Source organism: Marmota flaviventris, chromosome 5, assembly GCF_047511675.1.
Source record: "Marmota flaviventris isolate mMarFla1 chromosome 5, mMarFla1.hap1, whole genome shotgun sequence".
Classification (NCBI taxonomy): domain Eukaryota; kingdom Metazoa; phylum Chordata; class Mammalia; order Rodentia; family Sciuridae; genus Marmota; species Marmota flaviventris.
The window spans coordinates 120,077,261-120,103,806 of record NC_092502.1 but is presented as its reverse complement, the minus strand read 5'-3'; the positions used below and the strand labels follow the sequence as shown (position 1 = coordinate 120,103,806).

Sequence of the window (26,546 nt, the reverse complement as noted above, 5' to 3'; positions counted from 1 at the left end):
CCGCAGAATGCTCAGCTTTGGAAAACCCTTCCCTTTGATCTTCCCTGTAATTGGCTCTTGGTGTAATTGAAAAATTGAAATTTCTCAGTGGCTGGTGTGGTGACCGGGAGGAAAACCAGTAGCCAAGTTGACCTACAGCATCAGAGGTAAACTTCTTTTTTGGTGGCTTCTTAAGACTGTTGAGAGGACTTCCCTCGAGTCCTGGAATATTTAGAAATTCACCTACATGAAATTATTACCCTCTCACATTCACAAACACCTATTGCTCTCCTGAGAACTCCCATATCACCATGTCATAACCTCTGTTTTCTCCTTCCTTCCTTCCTTCCTTCCTTCCTTCCTTCCTTCCTTCCTTCCTTCCTCTCTCTCTTTCATTCCCTCCTGTTTTATCCTTCTCCTTCCTTCCTTCTTCCTTTTTCTTTTTTAAACTAACCTCAGGTGCAGATGATTATTTTAATCATACATCTCAGTTTATGATATGCTGGAATTATGAATCCACACAGTGACACCTTATCTTTTATACATGTAATTTATCCTGATCCCACTCTAACTCCTTCCTCCACAGACACCCCTCCCTTCTATGGTTCTATATTTTCATGTTTGTGGTGGGCACTACTCCTGCTCTCCTTACACAGTAATCAAATTTATAGCTAAATACCAGGCATGGCAACTTGGGGACATAAACAAAAGTAATGTGTGAAACTTCTAGATTCTACCTTTACAGAGCAGAAAAGTGTGAAAAGTTACCTTTGTTTTTTTTTTTTTTTCTGTTTCCCACTGGCTGGGTTTTGATCATGGTGGTGGAATATTAGGCAGTCATGATAAAAGCCATGAGTTATGGGTGGCAAAGGAAAATAATAAACGCAGCCTGGGTCCTTGATGATTTTGAAATACCATATGTTCATGAATTGCCTACCTGAATTTGTACAGGAGAAAAAAAAAAGCCACTCTATTCAATTTAACCCATTACTATTTTCAGTATTTCTTTTATAGCTTTTTTAGACTTGCAAAATATGTAGGGCATTTTTTATGTGTACATGTGTTTCAAATTCTAAATGGTATTATTCAGTTTCTTAGATTTTTCAGTCAGCATTATTTGAAAAAACAATCTGTCCTTGATGCAATGAGCTAGTTGTTGCTTCTAAGTAGACTATTATGTGCATATACCATGCTCTTCTTAGACATTTATCTAGTGCCACACATGTGTCAACTATAACTTCTCACTACCACAAATAACTCTGATGGTATCCTTAGTGATATGCCTTATCGACCTTAAAATAGTTTCTTCTGGATATATGAATGAGAGAACAATTGTTTATTATCGCCAGCTAGCTGGGCTGGGGACCTATGCTGGGTTCACAAAATCTGGCTACATCAATTACTGAGAAAATGGCGAAGAAAGCACACAAGCACACAGAAATTCCTTTCAAAATCTGGGACAGCTCTCGACCTTAGGGATCTATTGGAAAGAGAGAACTTGCACCTGGATTCTTTATTCTTATAGGGGGACACCCAAAGGGAGGCTCGATGGAATGTTCTTTCTAAATAAGGCCAGTGGGTCATGTTTCAGGGGGTTGAGTCTAGCTTCCTGATGTCTTGCGGTCAGCAGATTGACTGACATCTTGGAAGACACACCCATCTCAGGTGCTGTGTGGGATCCAAGGCAGAGTGAGAGGGAAGTGCCCACATGTGTTGCATGGCCCAAAGAGCACAGAACACCAGGCCAGTCCTCCCAGATGCTCAAGTGCTCATAGCTCACACACACAGCCCATGGCTGGCCCGCGACAGTTTATCAGAATATTCTCATGTTAAAGTCCAGTAAGTGTTGTCAAGCTGCTCTCCAGAATGACTGTACCAGTCTACACCACCATTAGCATTGGAGGGTTCCTATTTCCCCACATCTCTGCCAATGCTCTCCATCAAGTAGTTTTCTAATTTTTGCCTCTCTCAAGTGACTTGTTTTCATCTGCTGTTCTGTGATAGTGTTTGTGTGACTGTTCAAATACTTGTTAGCCATTTGGGCTTTTCCTTCTGCAAATTGCTTCTTCCTACTCTTTTCCCATGTTCTGATATACTCTTGATATTAATCCATGTTCATTTTAATTGATTTCTATTCCTGATCTTTCAAGGCAGAGCTCTTTTCCATTTTATTCATTGAGATGCAGTAGACATTTGATATCATTTCTCACATTTTTCTGAAATCCACATCCAATTCCTACATGAGTATCCCACCTCAATCCAAGCCTACTCTTGTCCCTGATGTTCCCAGTATCATTTAACTGCCTAGTGTCTTCAGCTTGCAACCTCTGCACTGGTCGGTCAGTCAACAACCTTCTCTTCCACTTCTCTCCATATTTAAGTCCCCAAGTCTGAATGTGATTATAAGATGCAAATCTTGTCTTTTTCCTGTAAACTCCTTTGCTTCTTCTGCAACTGAGGAGCAGAAGTCAGCAAGATGGAATTTGAATTTTGCATCTGGAGGTTAACATTTTAAGGCTTCAACATTTGAAATTGAAAACTTCCATGGGAATTTAGATGAGAAACTTAAGATCTGATTCTAAAAAGTCTGACTCTTCAGAGTACCTGGAAATTTACAGAGATTTTCTTTTTCTTTGTTAGCCAACAGGTTTCCATTAGTTATACCATTTGTTTTTAGCTAAGATTTTCTTTAGAAAGAGTCCTGGGACAGTGGCTTGGAAGGTTGAAGTAAGAGGATCACAGGTTCAAAGCCAGCCTCAGCGACTTAGCAAGATCTTAAGCACTTACAAGAACCTGTCTTAAAATAAAAAAAAATTAAAAAAGGACTAGGGGATGTGGCTCAGTGGTTAAGCATCCCGGGTTCAATCCCTGGTGCCAAAAATACTACCTAAGTAAATAAGAAAGAAAGAAAGGGTCCTGGGATAATCTCAATGCCTGAAAATTCGTGTAAAAATATTCATATAGCTAAACAGCAAAATCTTTAAGAGTTTTTCTTGAAGCTAGGGAGGGAATAAAGATGGTTTAAGTCTTGGGGCAGGAAGAAGAAGATTATATCACTTCTGGGGTCCCTGGGTTGACTAAGCCTAGAAAGGAGGGGACTCTTCATGATGTCACAGTCATTCCTGATTCTAATCATGGTTCACTGCGTAAGCCATTCTTAGTTTGTTTGACCTTTTATTCTTTTGTGAGTCCTACTTTGGAAACCCCAACCCTGGACTAATCCGACAATCCTCCTTCTCTGCTCCCATAATGAAGGGTTCCTGCAAAGGTCATAGCATGGTGCTGAATGAGGCCCTTGACAAATCCATGGCTGGGCTTTCAACACTGTCTGGCAACTTTCCCATGGTCTGTTGATAGTGCCCAACCACCAGAGTCGCTGTTTCAGACTTCCTCTCTCCCCCTTACGTGGTTTCTTCAAGTTCACATGATCCTTTACTCTGAGTACATCAGAACTTTCTGGTTGACAAATGGTGAGGGACAGGATAACTCTGGTGTCCTTTTGCTTCAACTGATTTGCAGCTCATCCGTCCTTCCTACATTCTCCATAGCAGTGTCTACTGTCTTCTGCTATTTGCTTCTATTCAGTGGCCTTGTCTAAGAAATATTTTGTAACCCTTTTTTCTTTTACTATTGAGACATGAATGTAACTTACTGCTATGGTTTGAATGTGTCCCCCAAGGCTCCTGTGTTGGAAACTTGAAACTTAATATTCAGTGCAGCAGTTGAGAGGTGGGGGTCCTTAAGCTGTGGTTGTTAATGTCATTATCCTAGGAATGGGTTAGCGACTGTGGGAGTGAATTCCTGATGAAGGATGAGTTCAGCAACCACCACCCCCAGCCCACCCACATATACAGTGTGTATTTCCTTAGCCTTCCTGTATGGGACAACATGGCAAGAAGCCCTCTCCAGATGTGAGGCCCTCCAATTTGGATTTCTATAACTGTAAGAAATAAGCCTATTCTATTATTTAGAAATTAGTCCTTTTGTTTCTCATAAATATCCTTATGGTATTTTGTTAAAGCAACACAAAATAGACTAAGATATGGATCTAGACACATAATTATTTCTTAATTTAGTGATGTAATTACACAATAAGTGGAAAATTTAAGTAAATTAACCTATACTACAATATGTAAATCCTCAGGTACAACTACAACATAATAGGTAGACAAATATGGGCACCTAACCTAGACTTGCTGTGTGATAGTTATAAGTATGTGTGCTAGTACAGGTGCTCAGTATTGGAACTCAAACAGCAGGAGAAAATGCCATCTGAAATCCTGAAATGCCCACAAAACACTGTACAATCTCTCCTTGATTTATACACTGGTTGTGCCTTTGGAAAATTGAGTCTATATGAAAGCTGTATAAAAACTACTTTTTGTTTATATGAGAAACAGCTAGGTTTTAGGCTCTGGTAATTCTATGTAGGTATTTCCCATCTCTACTCCTTGGTGGGTCACTTGAAAGATGATAGGGATATGGAGCCATTCCTCATTATGCCGCCCACTACACGGTAAAAAACATTCCTGGCCGCTGCCCACTCAGGGCCTTGATGCTCCTAAACCACTCTGAGAACTGTCCCACACGTTTCCATAATGCTTCCTGGGAGAGTCACACCCTTGAGTACAGAACTGCTTGTCTCTGTTCTGGAACTCTCTTCAGTGACTTGGTTTCTTCAGTTACCCCATCATTTCAACCTTACCTTGCCTACTTGCTATTTGTCCTCAATTCTGTCACCCTTTTACCTGACTCCAGATCCTCCTCTACCTAATTCACCATCCCCCTCCCTCCTCTTTAGAGCTAAACAGCAGAGCAATCCCCCCTGGCTGTGTGTTCTTCTTGCCTTCTGTTCATTCTCTAATCTTTCTTTAGTCTCTACCATGCTAACGAAATCGTTCATAACTAGATTCCATGTGGCCTCATAGTTCCTGGTTTTTCTTCTTTCAGATTTGCTCTTTGGGGTTTTATAGTCATACATAGTTCTTTGTCTGTCCATCCTGTAAGTGAACAGCTCCCTCAGGGTCACTTTTCTCAGCAGGTGCCACCATCATCCACCCATTGTCTGGGCAGAAACTAGGGAGCCCTCCTAACGCTCATTCCCCAGCACTTGGCCAGATGCAAAGTTCTATTGCTTTTCCTTTCTTAGCGTCTCTTCAATATCTTGTCTTTCTCCATCTCTGCTAGGCCTATATCTCTCACCTGGATTAGTATAAAAACTTCTTTTCTGCCCTCTCCATACTTACTATGTATTGATCCTTGCCCTTGCTTTTGAAAAAACTTTAAATAGCTATTGGAAAGTTAATGACAAAATCTAAACTTTTAAGCACACCAGAAAAAAGGCTTTTCTGAGACACTTGCTCAGTTTCGCTGTTCACCATGTACTTCCCTGCGAATTTGCTCAGCCATAATCAATTACTGATTGTCTCTCTGTTTCACCAGGCTTTAAAATGCTCTTTGGTATTTTCACATGCTATTTTTCTTGGATTGCCACCTCACCTTGCTTCTGCTTCTTAATTCAAAAGTCAAGAAACAGTTTAAATAGACACCTCTTCCTCCAAAGAGAATTCTTTGGGCCACCTGGCCTAGCTCAGGTGACCCTTCTTTGGTTCTACGGGCCTCTGCCAGAGCACTTAGCATATAACCATTAAAACTACTGTAAAATGCAATATCACTTTTAGCATGAGACAATCTTTTACTTTTTAATTGTTTAATCAATAAAGATTATATCAGTACCTGGAAAAAAAGATATGGAAAGAGTCAGCCAACACATGCTAGTAAACCCATTGGGCAGAAGATAATGGGGGGGGAGCGTCAAAAGGACAGTCAGTATAGGTAATGAATGATCAGTGGGATTGGGAAGATGGGGGCTGGTTCCAAAGGAAAGGAATTAAAATGTTAATACCTTCAGGACACTTCCCCCTTCTCCTCCCCTGTTGCCAAGGTTACCTGTCTCTAGGGGATTATTCCTCCCAGCCAGAAGTTGATGAGTAGCTCCTGAGTGACTCCCTTCCTGCTTATACCACTGGGTGGCTTCCCTCCACCTTTTGGGTCACATAAGCAGATGGGGGGAGGAAAGAGCATAAGAACAAAAGAAATCTAAAATGTATAAAAGGGGCAGAACACCTCCACTTCCTTGGACACCCAGCTGTGGGGCCCCTTCTCTTTGGATAAGTCTATCTCTGTTTTATCCTTTAAATAAAACTTGCTTTCTATGATTGCCTCAGTGTTTCTTTGTGTTCAATCTTCAACACTGGGGAAAGGGAACTTGCCCTTGATTCTCAGCACCAGTATCAACAGAATGTCAGGAAACACCTCCGACAGAGCTGACTTTTGCACTAGGTTGCAGCCTGGAGCTACAGGAGAAGGAAGATGTTAGAGCCTAGAGAAGAGGGATTCACTGAGCAAAGGGGACATATTTTCACAGGAGCAAGGACCTTGTTTTTTCATATTGGTATTTTCAATATGCCATCACAGTATTTTCAATAGGTAAAATAATGTCAGATATGTTGTTAAGCACTCAATAAACATTTGATAAATTACTAAATCAATCCTTCATTGATAGCACAAAGTTTTACAGTGCTTAGCTCTGAGTGTGGTACTCTGTCTTTTTTCTCCTGCCTTTCTATGCTTTTTTTTGGCTCTGGACAAACTTTCCACAAGGAGCATGTGTTCTTTTGTAATTCCTTTTGTAATCAGAAGAGTTTCCTGGAAACAAATGGGAGTGAGTGTGTAGTATAGTCAGATGGCAGTGTGGGTGGTAGGCGTGTGATATACTTTTCTGTAGGACAAAACTTCTACGCATTCATTGTTTCTTCATGCCTCCCTTTATGTAAAGGAGTGTATCTTATACAGAGCAGTTAGGAAAGGCCATCATAAAGCCCTAAGTGTGACCTGTTGTATCTCTTTCCTTCAGTTTCTTTCTCTCCTTTGCTCTCTGAATTACTCTGTCTCTCTGCTACATAAAACAAATAATTATATTGGCTTCATAAGAAGAGGTTCAGAGTCAGAAAAATGATAGGAGATTCCCATGCATTTGCAAAGCTGTGTGGGAATCATTTCTATTCAAGTCAAATGAAAAGTTACTTAAATTCAAACCCTATCATGAGTAGTGCATTGGGGTGGAATTTTTAGGACATTCCTAGTGTGTATCAATGAAATGCTCCCATGAGTCCCTACACAGCCTGAGAAACCCCCAGTGCAGTAGCACAGAAGTAGGCTTAAAAGACACTGGTTCTGAGGGTGACACTGCTTTCCCTCCTCTCCCCTGAGCTCCAACATCATCAAACACTTCACACAATTGCCAATAAGGAAACAATCAAAGATAACTAATTCTAAACAAGAACAAATGGAGCTGCAAATGAAAGGGTATGGGTAAGAGAGGAAAATAGATGCTTTCAGCTAGTATTTGAGAGGAAACAGATGATGAGAAAATGAGAGAGAGAGAGAGAGAGAGAGAGAGAGAGAGAGAGAGAGAGAGAGAGAGAGAGAGAGAATACGAATCCTAAGGGAAAACTCTCAGAGATAAGTGTTCCTGAACACTTAACCACGGAGCCACATCCCCAGCCCTTTTGTAATTTTTTTCATTTTCTGAGACAAGTCTTGCTAAGTTATTGAGGCTGGTAACTCCTGCCTCAGCCTCCCAAATTGGTGGGAATTAGAGACACGTGCCACCACACCTGGCTTTCCATTAACTTTTGACATCTTCCCTTGATTCCTTACTTTCTTTAAGTTTAACCAGTTCTAAATATTACAGAATTCATAGTTTTAAAATTATCTACTCATTTAGGCAAATGGCTAGTTGTTTCATCTAGCCTTGGGTTGTTTCATTTTTTTTTTTTTTTTAGACTTTTAAGATGTGTTCTAATTAGTCATACATGACACTAAATGCATTTTGATACATCATACATAGATGGAGCATAATTTCTCATTCTTCTGATTGTACATGATGTAGAATCCCACCAGTCATATAGTTATATATGTACACAGGGTAATAATGTCTGATTCAGGAAGGAGAGACTTGGATTTTGATCTTCACACAGTCCCTTCAAAACTCCAGGGGTGCTTTCACTGGGTGGGCTTTATAGAAAGTAAGCTAAAATGCAAAAGCTTTCAGCAGCCCTCATTAGGCCCATCTCTCTTTCTGAGACAACATCACACATCATTGAAACAAGAAACATGGGGTTATTGAACTGTTACATATGCAGCAGAGTTTGTATGTGGCCCACAAAGCCTAAAATGGCACTGTCTGTCCTTTAAGGGAAAAGTTTTCTATCCCTGAGCTTCATCTTTCATGAAGTCACCTCCTTCACTCCTGATAATAGTAATGCATCTTTTTTCTTTTTCCCTGCTTAGTCTGGTTAGAGGTTTATCAGTTTTATTGATCTACTCAACTCAGTATTGAGCTTTGGGCTTCACTGTATTTTTCTATTAGTTTTCGATTTCTATTTAATTGATTTCTATACTGATCTTTACTTTTTCCTTTCTTTGACTTTTCTGTATTTCACTTCCTCTTCTGTTTATAATTTTTTTAAAATTATGTTTATTTTATTCATTCAACAAATATGGAAATTAATGCTTTAAAAATGTTTTGAAGTAGGGGGTCAGCAGGCTAAAGTATAACCACAAATTGGAGCCAAATGCTGAGCCCAGACCAAAATCTAGAACATTCCTGAGACTAGGTTTTTGCCCATCAGATGGGCACAGTAGTCTAGCAAAAGGAAGATCCTTCTGTATTCAGAAGTACTTCTCTCTCTGACTCTGGCTTAATTGATGAAGCACACAGATTGCTTCTTTTTCTTAAGATGCGTTTAAGTTCCCATGGAACAGGCTGATAGGCCCGCTTACAGGCTGTGACTTATCCCTGAGTCTTTAAATACCTCTTAGCCTACTGCTATACATGTACACACATATAGACTATTTTTGAGTACCTATTGTATTTATATTTATTTTATTCATTCAACAAATATGGAAATTATATGGAAATTTGTCACTATGTATGCTAAGTAAATTTTAAAGAAGAGAGTACACCACAAATATATATATATATATATATATATATATATATATGCATATATACATATATATATATATAATATATATGCACATATATATGTAATTCACATTTTTTATAATTTTCCACAAAATTACAGTAAAATAATTTTATTTAAAAGCATAAACCATAAGGCAAAGGAACTTGGAAAGGAGATGACACAATGACATTTTAGAAGCTGGAAGTAGACAGATGGTAATTAATTTGGGAGCAGATTGAGCAGAAACCTGAACTCAGGGTAAGGGAAGTCCATCAGTAAGCTAATTTATGCAGCAGGATCCCATAAAAGCTGAGAAACTGGAGGATCCAGGGCCCTATGGAAGTGGACACACTAATGGATTTCAAAAACAGAAAGATCAGTTGAAAATATGTACATGAAGCAGTGAAAATCGTATCTCCCTCATGTAGCCAGATACCTACCTTTTATTCATGCTAGTTCTAAAACTTTACCCACTAATTTCATTTTTTCTTCTCAGGGAGGTGAGGGGGCAATCCCAGAGTCAGTGTATTTAAGGTGGGACAGATGCCAAATGCCATTTTTTTTTCAGTCTAAAATCATTTGGGGATTTAAAAAAATATATATACATATATATTTATTTTTTAGTTGTGGGTAGACACACAATATCTTTATTTCATTTTTACTTGGTGCTGAGGATCAAACCCAGTGCCTCATGCATGCTAGGTGAGCACTCTACCACTGAGCCACAACCCCATCCCACTTGGGAATTTTTTCTATTTTTGCAATACTGGAGAATTTTACAGATACACTTATTTTTTCAATTTTATTATTTATTTATTTATTTATTTATTTTGGTACTGGGGATTGAACTCAGGGCCACTTGATCACTGAGCTACGGTCCCAGTCCTATTTTGTATTTTATTTAGAGACAGGGTCTCACTGCTGCGTTGCTTAGTGCCTCACTTTTGCTGAGGCTGGCCTTGAATTTGGGGTCCTCCTGCCTCAGCCTTCTGAACCATGGGACTACAGGCACGCATAACCCATGCTGGTTTTTCAATTATTTTTAAAACAGATAATCTCTACTGATCTGCATCTCCACAGAGATGTAGATTTTTGCTGTTTTTTTTGTGTTAAAGTATTAACTCTGCGTGAGTTTGATAATAATGCATTGGTGAAGTTTCAAAATAAAATAAAATACAACTTTACCCTCTAGAGAGATTGATTCCAAAGAAATTCTGTACTCAGAGATGGTGGTCACTGCTGAAAAAAAGAGGTACAATATTAGAACTGGAGAACTTAAGTGAAAATATATATTTTAAACTGAGAAAACTCATCTCTTTCCCATATTCAGCTGATAGGAAAAATAGTAGTAGTAAAGACATTGGAGATAATCCCAATGGCTGGGAGGCAGGAGGATCTCAAGTTCAAAGCCAGCCTCAGAAAAAGCAACATGCTAAGCAACTCAGTGAGACCTTGTCTCTAAATAAAATACAAAATAGGGCTGGGGATGTGGCTCAGTGGTCAAGTGCCCCTGAGTTCAATCCCTGGTACCACTCCCTCCAAAAAAAAAAAAAAAAAAAAAAAAAAAAAAAGACATTGGAGGAAAATCAACAATTCATAAAATCCACAATAGAAATACATAAAAATAGCAACTGGTTTTAGATGTCCCCCAGTGAAATGGCCAAGAAAGAATGCCCCCAGCAACCCTAAGCAAGCCCTGTGCACACACACTGACCACTAAGGATCATCAGACAACATGGGCAAAACCTCTAACATAAAAAAAGACCAACCAACCAACCAACAAACTAGAAATGAACAAAAAAAAAAAAAAAAAAAAAAAAAATCAGGAACTATAAAGTGATCTAAACGTCTGACATAAATTCTAATAAGTATCAGAAGATATTAGATCTATAGCATAGATGATCATGAGCTATGTATGAATCTGACTTTTTAAACATGTGTCTGTATTCCTTCTACAAAAAATTAAAGATAATAAATAAAGGAATTATGTGAAATAGGTCTTGTAAGGAAAAAGTTGAAGAATAATCCCAACCAGGATGATATATCTGAAGCCGGGTGTGTCTCACTTCAGGCCAAAGATACCTGGTTTTCTCCCTGAGTCCAAGGGCCACCATGGACCCTAGATGCTTAGAACAAGATCTTGGACTATTGTGAAAAAGTGTCTCTGCATTTCTGTTCCCTAGGTTACTGCCACTATTCATTCACAAACACAACAGATGGTTGGCAGAAGTGTTTCTGGCTGGAGTTGTACTTTAAAGAAGTTCAGCTCTTTTGTAAGTGAGAGGGCAATCTCATGTGCATTCCTTTTGAATGTTACTGCTCAATTCAAAGGGAGGCCTCGGAATGATTTTGGCAGGAACACCAGGTCCTTATACCAAGAGACCTGTACCCACAAGTACTCTTGAGGTCTGTGTTGGTGGAAGAAACACTTTTATTTCTCTTATTAAAAGAAAAACGGCTCACATGGGTCATGGTGCGGACCTTCACAAAATAAGAGAAAGGGATGAAATTACAATATGCTGTTGGGCATTTTTCTTTTCTCTCTTGTGCTGAATAACCCCAAGACTAGAGAGGAGGAGAGAACACACCACATCCTCAACAGGACACCTCGCCTTCTTGGCAAGGCCAGTCTGTTTTCAATGCAGCTGCTTGTTAGCACATGTATAAATTATAGAAAAATGGAAAATGCCACAGAAGCCAAAGCTGGTTCTCTTCTTCCTCATACTCATTATAAGTTCTAGGGCTGGCAAACACCATGGTATATTCTAATAAGCCACACTCAGTCCTTGGTTAAAACAACAACATAGTGGTTATTTTAGAATCATTTCATGAGTGCTGAATACATTCGATCTTCACCAACTTAATGAAAAGGAATGAATCTATCGGCTACAGAAAGGCGTCTGCAAGCATTTGACAACAACCAGGATTACACAGGGGGAAATGATGGGATTTTGTGTTCGCCCTTATTCAATCAGCCTCAGATATGGAGATCAAAATTATTCTCTCTCACACACATGTTTATGCTCGAGGTTCAATCTAATGTCAGCCAAAATAAGTTGGAATCCTTGCTGTGCCTCTCACTAAGGCCACAGATGAGTTTGTTTGTTTTCAGTTTCTCTTCACTTGAGGTTTCCAATTCATTGAGTGAAAAGGCCTATCAAGTAAGTTTGCAGTTACAACTAGTGATAATAAATGTAAAGTGTTTTGTCCAACATGTTAGGCACTCAAATACTGATCATTAAAGCAGAGGGAGACCTGGGGGTGTAGCTCAGGATACACCATGTACTTAGCATGTGCAAGGCCCTGGGTTTGATTCCAAGTGCCCCAGAGAGATTTGATTTGATGTTTTTTTTCTCTTGCAGTACTGACAACTGAACCCAGGGGTTGCTCTTCTACTAAGCCCCATCCCCAGCCATATATATATATATATATATATATATATATATATATATATATATATATTTTTTTTTTTTTTTTTTTTTTTGAGACAGGGTCTCACTAAGTTGCCAAGGTTGGCCTTGAACTTGTGACCCTCCTTTCTCAGCCTCCTGAGTTCCCAGGAATACAGGTGTATTCCACCATGCCCAGTTGAGAGATTTAATTAAGAAGAAAAGGAAGGAAGGAAGGAAGGAAGGAAGGAAGGAAGGAGGAAGGAAGGAATGAATCCCCTAAATAATGTTTTGGACACTGATAAATGATATAAAATAAAGAGATTAAGCAACACTCAGTTTAAATATCTCCCTCCTTCCTAGAGGATGTAGGTTGCTTCAGAAATAAACTGGGTTATATACAAATATCAGAACTGACATTTTTAAAGGGCAAGGTTGAAATGAAGAAATGGAAGGTGTGAAGCAGCCTTAGTGCTCACACACTTTTCTCTGATACCCTCCTCTGTTGCTTTTCCTATTAAATTGAAAGCTCTTGAAAAGCCAGAATCAAGTCTGACTCTTTTGGGACACCTGGTACCATGCTCAGAAGGATAGGCAGTTGCCTCTACTGAGGTGTTTTCTTTAGCCTCTCTCAGTGGTGAGCAGAATTACAAAATTCATTGTCCTTTTCTTTTACCCAAGTCCTTCTAGGATGCATGAAAGTAAGGCAACAAGGCAGTATGAAAACAAGGAAAGATGCTGTGTTCATAAAATAGAAAAAACTGCTTGAAACAGCCAACTTTCCCATAGTGTGTGTGTGCTGGGAGGAAGCTTCCCACATCCTAGGGGCTCTGGGGTACTTCCCACTGTTCTCCTCTTTCATTGCAATACTGAGCATCACTATAATTCACCTGTGAACTACTCTGATGATCCAACATAGGATCCAAACCAGGGAAAGGAAGTCAATATTAGTCTGAAATTTTTGCAATAAATGGTTGCACAGAAATAAAAAGTTACACATTGTTTTAGTTCACATTTTCATCACAGCAAACAAAAGACTTGACACGAACAATTTTAGAGGAGAAAAAGTTTAATCTGGGGCTCATGGTTTCAGAAGTCTCATTCCACAAACACTGGTTCAATTCTTAGGACTCAAGGTGAGGCAGAACATCATGAAAAGTGTGGTAGAGGAAAGAGGCTCAGGATATGATAGTTAGGAAGTAGAAAGAGACTAAAATCTGATGCTGCTTTGTCAGGACAGAGTGGTGGTAAGAAGCATTGAGGGGGACTCCAAGAGTCTATTATAATGGCCATGAATAAAATTTTCAGGAGGCGATGCCTCTTTTATTTCTCAACACCCACTCCCACATACCCTTCCTTTCCAGTTAAAAGGCCAGAGTCCCTTAACTTCTCCTCTCCCATGCTCTTTTCCAGCTACCTTTGATGTCTTAATGATCTCAAGTCATCCTAGGCCAACTCGTACCCATTCTTTATCAATTTCTTTCATTCATTCATTTTGGCAGTCACCCACCTGTTGGTCTCCTGTTTGATGATAACCCATTATGTGGCAGGCACAAGTAAGCCCTGGGAAAATAGAGAAGAGGAGCAACCCTGCCTATAATACTCAAAGTCCAATTTTAAATACTTAGTGTGCAAATATATACATGCGGAAATTTTGCATCTGCCATTAAGCATCTACAGGATGGTATTAGCTCAGAATCTCTAAAAAACAGAAGCTGAGGAGGTCATCAAAGTGATGATAGTCTATATGAGAGGCAGAAACCTTTAAGCAGTGGTGGTGAAAAAAAGTCTCAGGCAAAATAAAGCAAGTGAGTACAAGGAAAGGAAGAGAAGCAGGAAACAGATGAATAAATGTGTCTTGATAAGTGTTTCCACATTGGCTGCTGTTTCACTGGGAGTTGCTGGGTTGCTTGGTAGGTGCTCTTGCTGGCATGGAAATGCAGGGATTATAGTGATGAACCTCAAAGGGAAGACCATGTCTCAGAATAGTGTGTGGTGTGGAAAAAGGAGAAGAAAGCCTGGCTTCTTCTTGTGTCTGAATTCCCCATAGTCAAAGTTGATCTCAAAAGGAATCACTTCCCTTGAACTTCTGAATTATCATTTTACCCTTTTGGCCTCCCTTGTGATGCCAGATCCCATGCTCTGTGTTGCATGGTTTCACCCAGTTATGAAAGCAGAAGGGCACCTGACTCTCTGATTGGGGCGGGGGGGTGGCGGGGCGGAAACCAGCTAGGGCAGCTGAAGCCCGTGAAGCTGCTGTTTCTGTTTAAGTCAGCTTTTTTATTGCTGTGACCAAAAGACCTGATAAGAACAATTCTGGAAGAGGAAAAATTTATTTGGTGCTCACCAGTTCAGAGGTCTCAGTCCACAGATGGCAGATTCCATTGCTCTGTGCTGGAGATGAGGCAGAACATCATGATTGAAGGGAGTGGAGAAGGAAGGCAGCTCAGAACATGTCAATCAGGAAATGGAGAGAGGGCTCTGCTCACCAGAGACAAAATATAAACCATAAAGGCATGCTCCCAGTGACCTACCTCCTCCAGCCACACCCTAACTACCTAGAATTGTGTTCCATTTAATCCATATCCCTGGATTAACCCACTGATTAGGTTACAACTCATAATCATATGTTTGAACCTTCCTGCATTGTCCTACATATGAGCTTTTGGGGGACTCCTCGTTTACAAATCATTACATTATATTTTTTTTGAGAGAGAACAGGATGCAATTTCCTTCTAGTCTCATCCTTCCTTTTTAAGACATTTTAATCTTTATATCCTTTAGTCTATGCCAACTTGTGATGCCAACCATTGTCTAATGGTAACAGCCAAAATCAAGTTTTCACTACTGCTATGAGAGCTAAGAGCTGGCTTCTCCATTCCTTTCCTTCTTGATAGAAATTGGCCAATCAGGTGATCCTGCTGCTCCTTAGTGTCCAGGTCACCTGCTACAATGCCTGTAGTAGCATGCATTTTCTTGATTAAATATAACATATGGAGAGTACGTTATGGTTTGGATGCGAGGTATCCCCCCAAAACTCAAGAAGGTTCAGAGGTGAAACGATTAGGTTGTAAGAGTCTTAACCCAATCAGTGAATTAATCCTCTGATCAGGATTAGCTGAGTGGTAACTAAAGGCTGGTGAGGTGTGGCTGGAGGACGTGAGAATTGGGGCGAGGCTTTGGGTTATATGTTTGAATCTGGCAAGTGAAGACCTCTCTCTCTCTCTGCTTTCTGATCATCATGTGAAACACTTCCCTCTGCCAAATTCTTCTACCATGATGTTCTGCCTCACCTTTAGCTGTGAGGAATGAAGCTGGCCTTCTATGGACTAAGACCTCTGAAACTGTGAGCCCTTGAATAAATTTTCCCTCTTCTACAGTTGTTCCAGTTGGGTCCTTTAATCACAGCAGTGAAAAAGCTGATTACAACAGATAATTACTTTTTTCCCCCACAAAAACTGAAAGAGGAAAAACAATCCCATGAGGTCTTGAATAGTACTTCTCAAACTCTGTGGCACATAAAAATCACCTGGAACACTTATTCAAACCGAAGTTCTAAGATACAACTGCACATTCTTATTTCAAGGTCTGGGCTGGTGTTTGATAATTTGCTTTCCAATGAGATTCTAGCTTATGATGATGTCAGCTCAGAAGTACTGGTGTTAGAGGAAACGGAATAATCAAATACCAATAACTTGACTTACTTCCTTACTAACCAGGCAAAAAGGAGTACACTGCCTACAAAAATCTTACAATCTAATGGGAGTAACAGAAAGTAAAAAAAAAAAAAAAAAAAAAAAAGAATTACAACATGTCATAGTTTGCATTTTAAATGCCCTACCCCCCCAAACTCCTGTGGTGTCGGCTTGGTCCCCGGATGATGACACTATTGGGAGTGGGTAGAAACTTTAAGGGTACAGCCTGGTTGGAGGATATATGTTATTGGGAGTGTGCCCTAAAATTGGGCTTTGATACCCACATATGTTGGGAGCCCATCCCTTTCCTTTGTTTGCTCCCTGGGTGCCATGAGATAAACAGCTTCCCTCCATCATGTGTTTGCGCCATGATGTTTTTACCTCACCACAGTCCTAAAAGCAACCAAGTGAAGTGACCACGGATGGACACCTCTGAATTTATGAACCAAACTAAACCTTTTCTCCCTTGTTGATTTTTCTCCAGCATTTTCTTATGATGAAAATGCCAGTACAGGACTATGTACAAAATACTAATCGGAAAAACTTTGCAGAAAAAAGTATATTTACACTAGATATAGAGGGTGAACAGTTTTCCAAGTGGAGATGAACATATGTATGATGTAAAAGTGTCACTTAATAGAGGCACAGGGATATCTACCCACAGCTGATAGGAGGAGTAAAAGATGACTTAGTTCAATTAGACCCTTTAGGGCCCTGTGCTGTGCCTTATGTTAAGGATTAAGAACTTGATCCTGCAGGGAACAGAAGTATCTTTACTGATCTTGGATCCTGGGCAGGAGAGGGTCCACTTCTCCTCAGGTTATTTTTCTCACCCTTGTTTGATTTTTCAACTTTCCTAGTCCAACCATTATGTATTTTTCACTGATTCCAGCAATTAGTTTTAGAACAATAGTTTTCAAAAATATTCTTTGACTAGTGTGTCACCACCATGTAACACCAAATATGTCCTTAAAAATCAGAGATGGCTGTTCCTAAGTATTCTGTGGTGGATAGCTGCCTGGCAAGTATTCTTGGCTCCCTCCCTCCTTGAACATGCCTTCTGCTGGGGGCGGGGAGGGGCCTTGCACCCATCCTCAGTCTGACATGCTGTGGCAGAGGTGGAGTGGCCTTGCTGTCTCTGTCTCTCACTGCCCAGAGGCTGTAAATGAACAGCCAGAAACAAAACCTAGTGCTAGGGAGAAAATGAGCAAAGTGTTAAGAAGCTCCAAGGTGAGAAACTGCTTGTTTTTCCAATTAGTGTTGCCTGATGTCCAGTGCAGTGCTTTGCATGGGCCAGTACTGAGTATTTGTTACTCTACACTTAGTCTTGCTTTTGGGATCAAAATAAGGAACACAGGAAAAGCAACTCTCAGAACTTTTCAGACAACTTGTTTGCATGATTCAGATCTTAAAGCCACATCTGTTGTCTCAGGATTTTAAGTATCTGGCAGATGCCCTGCTGAGCCGGTGATGGGGAGACAGGACTCTTCAATCCCTTTGCTAATGCAGACACCCTGCACGCTAAAATCTTCCTTGCTTCATATTGTGACCCTGCCAACCCGGCAGAAGCACATGTCTATCTCTTCACTTAACTTTCTTATCAGCTTGTTTTTCTTGTCTCTGACCTCAATTCTTTTTACTAATGGGGAATTCTAACCATATACTAAGGCTATGCAGATGTGGAGTGGGCAAGTTAAAAGAATATGAGCTAGTGTCTGTCATCTAGCTTTGGATCATGAATACAATCTGAAACATCTGTAAGGAAGAATGGTTGAAGGAAATCAAAGGCATTCCAACAGTTTTACTCCTTTTTATGGGTCAACACAAATCGAATGCAGAGATGGCCATGTGAGTTCTGTCGAATTTGTAGTTCATAAAAGATCTGTCTCAGCATTTAGCCTGTGAATAATCTGAGTGAAGTCAATCTTTCTGGGCCTCATTTTAGCTAGCTATAAGACAGAGTGAATCATGTTGCCACTTGTAGACCATAGCAGGGTACTGAGATGGGAGTGGCAGGGACTGTGGCAGGGATCCTATGTGAGTTTCATGTCATACAATTTTCAAGGCTATAACTTATTTGAAACAGGTAGGAGCTGAGAAAAGATGATTCGGAGGAGAATTGGAACAGAGAGATTTCAGGAGGGAGTGGCTCTCCCTCTGTCCCCATACAGGAAGTGCAGGAGGCTTGATGACTTCCACCTGGATATTAGTTTCTCAACTTCCCCCATCGCAGAATGAGGAGAATATTCAGTGAATATTCAGAACATTCAGTGAACACTGCAGGATCTAAAGGTTGCCAAACAGGGATGAAGGTTGATTGACTGAATTACTATTTTATACAACCTATTCCCATATCTTTTTCTTTTCAGTATGACAGAATTCTGCAGAGTGAAGAACAGAGGCAGCCTGAAATCACAACTCCCCCATCCCACCCCCAGTCCAGTCCCATTGAAGAGCAAGGAAGGAGAGAGGAAAGTCCCCAGGCTAGGAGAAGGAGAGTGCTACAAGTCCCCTGTGGTGCTAGGATCAAACCCTCACATGCTGGGTCAGTGCCCTGGACCTCCTTTATGAGGGTACTAATCCCATTCACAGGGGCTCTGCCCTTACACTCTAATCATGTTCTGAGTGTCTTCTACCTCCCCATCCCATCACTTTGGACATTGGAATTTCAACAAACAGATTTTGAGGAGGGCATAAACACACCACAGCAAGGCAGCAATAAGACATCCGAAGGGCAGGCTCTTTTTATGCACAAGTACTCTGGTGGACCTAAGGAACTAGGACCCCAAACCAGAGTTCCAGCCTCAGTGTATATACCTGGTAAGCCACATGGATAACAAGGAAGCCAAGAGATGAGGGACTGTAAGGATCCAAAGCAGCTGGGGAAACACAAATGACATACGCTCCCTCCAATTAGACTGGAGATGAGAGCTTGGAGCAATTAGTTTTAGAACAACAGTTTTCAAAAATATGAATCAATGACAGAGATGGGAATTCCCAACAGTCTGACAGGATGGGGACACAGAAACCAAACTGATTGATCTAAAAGAAATCAAGCAGTATTTTCTATACACCCAAATTCATGGACTAAGATATCCATTACAGTGAGTTTGACATCAAGCATTTGGAGATCTCAGAAGGGCTGTGAGGAAGACATTTATGCAATCAGAAAGAGGGAAAGCACAAGTTATGGGATTGGTACTCCCCAGCAACAGGGCGAATGGGTTCTTTTTTTTCTGGGGGAGTGGGGCTTTCTGGGTTTGTTTGGAATGCTTTACTGTTGTGGGTTTAAAGCTGTGTCCTGGGGAAAGGTTTCTAGGTAAGAGATCTGAACTTGGGTAGGCTGAACACACATTAACCATCTTTGAACTTGGACAGGCTCAACACATCCACATTAGCCTCGATCAGCAAAGAGAACGAGTAGGGAAAAGAAAGGAGCTGTTTTTTTTTTTTTTTTTTTATCTCTTTGTGTCACTTTATGGTGAAGGGCCATGAGGAAGGGAACTTGAGTTTAAGTTAAAAAAAAATTCCCTGGAAGACATACTGGCCACCATTTGGCTTCAGTGACTGTCACCCTTTGCCATGGCAGGAGGAAATATTAAAGTGGTCACAGTAGATCATTCTGCTAAATTACCCTTATTCTGCTGGCGATGGTTTGAGCACTATCTCGGGAATAAATGTATGCGATCTTCACTTACATTCATCATGAGAAATGAATCCTTTTGACATTCACGAAAAATACAGACTGTGAGAAATAGGCAAACAGTTTTTCATTAGCAATGAGATAGAAAACTATAAACTCCTTTCATTCAGGATCTAACAGGCTCCAAAGCAACCTGAACATTTTTACAATATCAAGTTAAAATCTCTAAGATCTCCAAATATCTTGATTATCAGGTTGCTTTGTAGCCTACGTAGCTGTGGGCTCTGTATTCACAATTCAATTAACCCAGATAGAAAAAAAAATTGCATGTGTACAGAACATCTGTACTTTTTTTTAGTCACTATTCCCTAAATAACATAGTATAATAACTATTTACATAGTTTGCATTATATTAGGTACTATACATATTCTACAGATTATTTAAAGCATACGGGACGATATGCATAGGTTAAAGGCAAGTACCACACTATTTTATAGAAGGGACTCAAGCATCCTTAGATTTTGATATCAGCAAAGGGTCATGGATAATGAACAATGATGATACATCCATTACCAATTTGGTGGCCTTAGTCAACACATATTAAGAACCTACTGTGTCCCAGGCATAGTTTAAGTGCTAGGAATATATTAATAAGCAAAGAACTTGCCTTATGAGTTGAGTTCTGGCAGGAGAGACAAACAGTTATGCATATCAATTTTTGATAAACATTATAAATAAAATAAAGCAGAGTTTAGGGGGTAAGGTGATAGAATAGGGTAAGTGCTATTTTACATAGGATAATCAGGAATTGACCTTAGAACCTGTCAACCTCTCTGTTGCTATCCCTCAATTTCTCCTGATGTCCCAAGTTCATTTGTACCTCAGGCATTTTGCAAATAATGTTTCCACTGTCTGGATCTCTTCCTCTTCCTATTAACTCTTTTTTCCCAGTTATCTCTTACTGTCCCTCTGATATTAACCCCAGAACCCTTCCTCCAGATAGCCTTCTCTGGCTGTCAAAACAAGTCAATTTCAGGTTCCCTCTTAATCATGGCACTGACCTTCATTATGTTGAGCACAATAATAAGGACATGTGCATTTAATCATTTAATGCCTTTGTCTCCTCCAGACTATAAGCTCCATTAAAGCAAAGACTGCATTTTTGTTTATTGTTGAATACTTAGAAGCATGGAGTTTGCAGATAGGTATCCAACAAATAATTGTTGAATGTCCAAGAAATTTTCAACATAAAGGAATATTAAGTTAAGCATGGAAAGTGCCTTCTGGAAAGTGCCTTTTTAGAAAACACTGTGCTTGATCTTATAGGCCATATATATAATGTTGGGAAATATTTTGTGTAGCAAAATTAATCAACAAAATTTGGTTTCATTTGGTTATGAATATCAATACTAACAATGTCCCTATCCTTTTATTTCAACAATGTTCAATACTTTTGGACATGTGTGCAGACTGAACTACAACCTAAAACCAATAATTATTATTTGTAAAAGACCAAGTCATAAATAGGCAGAATCAACCCATGCTTTTATTTTCATTGCATATAAAAATTTCATATGAAGATATTGATGTACAGTACTATCCCCATGGGCTGTAAGAGAGGCTAAGAAAACCACTAAAAGAATCATCATTTGTAATGCTCACACACAATTTACCACTCTGAAAACATATCCAAAGAAATAAAATTTAAAAACAACTAAAATAAGTAAGGATGTAGTTTGTAATTATAGTGTCCCCTTTGTACTGTTTAAAACAAAAGTAATTAAATTCCTTTGGGCCAGGGCTGCTAAAATCTACAGTTTGTGTCAAAAAATAAAATAAAATAAAATAATAGGAGGCTCATTTTTCCTAGAAAAACAATCTCTCCTTTCACTGATAAGTCACATGTTCCAAGGGCTGGGCAGCTGTGGGAGGTTTCCACATTATACACTGGGGAGTTTTCACAGCTTTCAGGAGATGGCCATTGTACAAAGTTAAATGTAATAATTCTAAGTGGATTTAAGTTTTGCAGAAATAAATTTTAGATAACAGTGAATCTTTTATGCTATATGAATTAGAATCACAAAAAATGGTGTTTAAATTGATGTGGGTTTACATACATATAAAAAAATTGGTTGATCTTAATCAAAGAAAAATTTTAAGGTTATAAAAAGGACTTTTTCTATATGATACAGTCTCTTAACATGACTGAAAGCTAATGGAACAGATAACTAACCAAGATGAGTGACACATGGCTCCAGTTTCAAATCAAGTTCATTTTCCTGTGAATTTGTGGAAGCCAAAAGATTTTCAATAATCACTGGACAAGAATATATTTCCCCAGTAGTGTCTGAAAGTAAAAAGCCATCAAATATAACTCGCTGAAATAGCTCCTTATCTACATCTGGAAATAATTATCACACATGCTGTGCCACTCCATGGCAAGAAGTACCTACAAGCTTCCATCTTGAAAGGGTTGCAAGATGTGTCAGAGGTGTTTTGACTTTATAAAATCCAGCTACTTCCAGAAATCCAATCAATTGAAATCTTGGATATAAATGCCCAGCCCTAGCCCCCACCATTACTTTTTTTTAGAAATGCAGCAAAACAGAAGAAAATATTGATTAAAGTTAAGGCACAGCCCTGGGACCAAAGACCTGCAGCTATGTTATTTAAATTTATATATCTTTATGTATTTTATAGTTTTCTTGAATCTTCCATAAACAAGCTCTAAGGTGACAAGACTATATTACAGGAGAAAAGAAAAATGTACAAGGAGTATGTATACACACCATTCATTCTCTCACCAAGAGTTTCCAAGTATATCAACACCATCCTATCACGGGATGATGTTTTAATAAGAACTGATAATTTACAATTAACATTACAGTATGTACATTGCAATAAATACATGGTTGTAAACAGATAAACAAGACTGTATTACAGGTAAGGTCATTTGGTGAGAAAAAAATGCATGGCACAAAAAATAAATATGCATTCAAAAATTATCATAAAGCTTTCTGTAAAATCCATTTCATTCAAGTTTTTTCTTTCCTCATCTGTAAGTTGTTCTATCTACATTATTTTCTTGTGAATTTTAACTGATGCAAAAGAAAACAAAATTAAAACAGCATTATTGTGTTCAGTAACTTGCAAGCTGAAATGTACTCGTTTTATGCAAACTTGGACATAATTTTTCCCCATACAGTACCCAGATATTGCATTTTCTTATGGTGTTTTAGGAAATGTAAAGCCACTTGTATAAGGACCTTCTTTTTAAAGCAGTGTGTATTTCTGAAGCACATTTTGGAGAGAAAGAATGAGGGGTGGGGCATACAGGAGGGAGGGAGAGAGAGAGAGAAGGGAGAGGACAAACAGATTGTACAGTGCATTAGTCTCTAACTCTTGGATATTATGCCTTTGCTACAATTTGATTGTCCATTGGTGGGTATCTTTATAACATGGGACCATTAAAAAGCAGAAAACTGTGGGAGAAAGCCTCTATTAGTGCAGTTAAAAACCCTTTCAGGTCTGGATTTTTTTTTACATATTGCTGTTTATTTTTTCCATTATTAATATTCTAGGCACTCTGAGAGGGAAATGCCAAGTGAAGGGAGAAAAAGGAAGGAATGAGAGTGATTTGGAAAGAGGAATAAACTAGACATTTTGCTTTTCCTTTTAGGCCTCTCATAGAGAAAATACAATTAAAACAGGATTAAGTTCTCAAATATTCTTGTGAAACTAATTGGTCAAGCATAGACCTCTATGTGCAAGATACCTGTCTATCTTTACAAGGGCAAAAGGGTGGAAATACAATAATTAGTTGATTCCTCTTCTGTACTATCTAAAAGATCAGAGACATACTTTTTCTATCAAAGGCTGTAAGCATCACTTGGATCTCAGGAAATTAAAACAGGGAATATCTTCAGCCTGGATTATTTTCCTGGCTGATAACTTTGTTCTGCAGTCCCCAGATGGCTCCATGAGGAGTTCCAAATGTGAATGTTTTTAGGGTTGTTATTTTTCTTAATGTTTCATGTATTTTCTGTTTAGTCAGATCTCTCTTTTAGTCTCTATCTTAATTTTTGGATATCAATGTGAAAGTGGATTATGTGAGCTCCAAACTCTTTACAGAAAAGGTAAACCCTTTATTAAGAACTGACTTGGGAATAAAGTTCAGACTAAACAGATGCTTCACGATTCTAGCTGCTATCAGCAGAAGATACTGGGAATTCATCTTTAATATTACAACACAGTTCCAGGAGCTAAAATCAGCCAAGAGTGATCTCTATTTTTTATTTAGGCAGAATCTTTTTACCAATCCAATACTTTAGACTATATCATATTATCAACCCTCCGGTGCTAGTAGCATCATCAACTGCTTCTCCTTCAGCGTGTTTAAAGAAAGTAGTTCCCTCCTTCAAGACATGATTATGGATCAATGAAAACTGGTAAAGCAGTGCCTACATGTTACATGGCTATCCATTAAGAATGAGTAGCTGCTACATCATAAGACCACTGCTCAAGGATACTCCTCACATAGTTCTTAATTGCATGGCAAAAATCATAAAAGCCAAAGAGAACTTAGTTGTACTGCTGTTTGATAATATATTCAGTTACTATTCTTAAAATCTGTATAGTTAGCTGTACACTTTTCTCTATAACCTCAGAGTGAAAGCTAGTCATGACATACAACCTCATGGTAGAAATGAGTGCTAACCCTAACTTGACTACCTGTTTCTTTTCATCCATCAGAATGGAGATAACAGATTTGATAAGACCCCATCTAGTGAACATGGACAGAAGTTCAAACACACATTAAATAATAAAGCAGCACAAGGGGGAAACATTTTTCTTACTATAACTGGCAATAACAATAAAAATGAGCACACAATGTGTGGGTTATTAGAAGGACATGCAGTTATGAAATGCATGTCTCTTGACAGAGCAAAAAGTCATCAGAAGACACTAAGTAGGAAAATATCTAAAAAAGACAGACCATTTTAGCTACTGGGTGTTTATATATCTCCCATTTGCTTCAGACAACACCAACTGATGATTGAGTTTCTATGAGGCTTAAGACACATTTGATATAACACACATCAAAGTATTACAGAACAAATATTCACTTTGCACACTGTGAAGGAAAACATTGGTGGAGAGCAACTCTGCTTATCTAGAAGGAGTGAGATAAAAAGCAAATGAAGACTTACAAAAAGGGTTTCCAGCAACATAAAGTTGTTTTTTTTGTTTTAAAATATGGAAGTTGTTGGTATATAAAACAATGAATCACTACAAATCAGTTAATTTCTATGAACTATAAGGTGCAAGTAAAATTTGTAAATTAGATTTATCCAGTGTAGCACAGATTTGTACTGAAAACTTGCAAGTTACTCCTTAGAAAAAAATAATAACCAGTGGCAGATGAAGTTCTGAACATAGTTTTTTTAAATATAATACCTCAATACATTTAATAATAAAAGTAAGCTCTACAAAAAATCTGTTTTACATATCATACAAAATGTAGAGGTGAGTGCAGCTCACTGAACCACACTATTCAGTCATGTATCAGGAAGACTTGAAATTAGAAAATTATGCAATTTCTGTGGCTCATCCTCCTCCTGGAAACAGATTCATGCTGTGTCCTATTTGTGACATTTTTTTTTTTTTTTGCTTCATCCACTAAGTTCACTCCATCCATGTAATGCCTTCTTTCTTCCAAAAAAATATTGCAAACAAATAAAAGAAACCCCAAATCCAATCTACTACTGGGCTGCCTGATGAGCCAATCTCCCTTGAAAACATTTTGGAGTTGATTTTATCTGCTTTGTCAGCTCTCCCAAGCTGAAATTCTGTTAAAATGTTGTTCTCGAAGATATCCCCCTTGCTCTGATGACATGGAGGTGAAGAAACTGGTTACGATATTCCTGAGCGCCAGACTGAGTAGTCAAGGTCAGTTTTGTTCAACAAACGTCCTGGCAGATGAGAGTGAGGTGTGACCATGGTTGTGGCATGTGACATGCACTTTGGAAACAATTTTCTACTTAAAAAAAAAAAAAAAAAGGCGTGACAGTCTCTGCACTGTTACGTGTCAGGAGAACAATCATCTATTACAGGAGCTTCCGGCTGGCTTTCCTCTTCTCCTACTGCCTCCTCTTCCACCTGTTCATCAAGGGGAATTTCAGTAGACTCCGAGTCTTGAGTACACAGAGTCTTGGAGTCACTGCAGCTAGTGTCTTCTTCCACTTGACTTCCACTGTCCTTTTCGGTGTCTGACTCACCATCTTCCTCTAAAGTTAGTTCAAACTGGAATTTCTCGGTTTGACCCTGCCGGCCCTCTTCTTGGTCATCAGGTGCAGGAGAGGGGCTCTGAGGGATTGTGCTCTGGTACCATTCACGATTGTCCTCCAAAGTGTCCAAAATATCCTGGGCATCAGGATGTACAAGGTCTGCCCATGTCTCCCAGAGAGGATGAACAATATAGTCTATGAAGCCCACCTAGTTAAAAAAAGAAATCCAATATGAGCAGTCCAATTAGACTAAGAGACCATTAAAAAGGTTAAGTAGATCATCATGGCCCACAAATATAACAGCGATCAGAATACTACTAACCTTAGTTTGGTAAAATAGTCATTATTTGAGATAAGAGACCATATAAAAGTGCTGTTTCTAGCTGGTGTAAATTTCTAGCCTCTAGAATGATTAGTAGTTCAAGAATATGTTCACAATGTAAAAACATTTTCAGTTATTTACATGGCAGGATATGGGGTCTGGAACTTATTTTAGAATAGTCAATGTGTAGGTGAATCT

At 39.0% G+C, this 26,546-nt stretch overlaps 1 protein-coding gene across 6 annotated transcripts in view; it reads right to left on the bottom strand.

Moving 5' to 3' along the window:
- Nucleotides 1–21,263: 21,263 nt before the first annotated feature.
- Nucleotides 21,264–26,546, bottom strand: part of Pde4d (phosphodiesterase 4D) — a 1,072,337-nt gene continuing 1,067,054 nt past the window's right edge. For all 6 annotated transcript variants that reach the window (XM_071612584.1, XM_071612585.1, XM_071612586.1 and 3 more), the window contains one exon: nucleotides 21,264–26,234. In XM_071612584.1, the coding sequence (XP_071468685.1) occupies nucleotides 25,821–26,234 (414 nt within the window). In that variant the 3' untranslated portion in view covers nucleotides 21,264–25,820. The remainder of the gene's footprint in view (nucleotides 26,235–26,546) is intronic.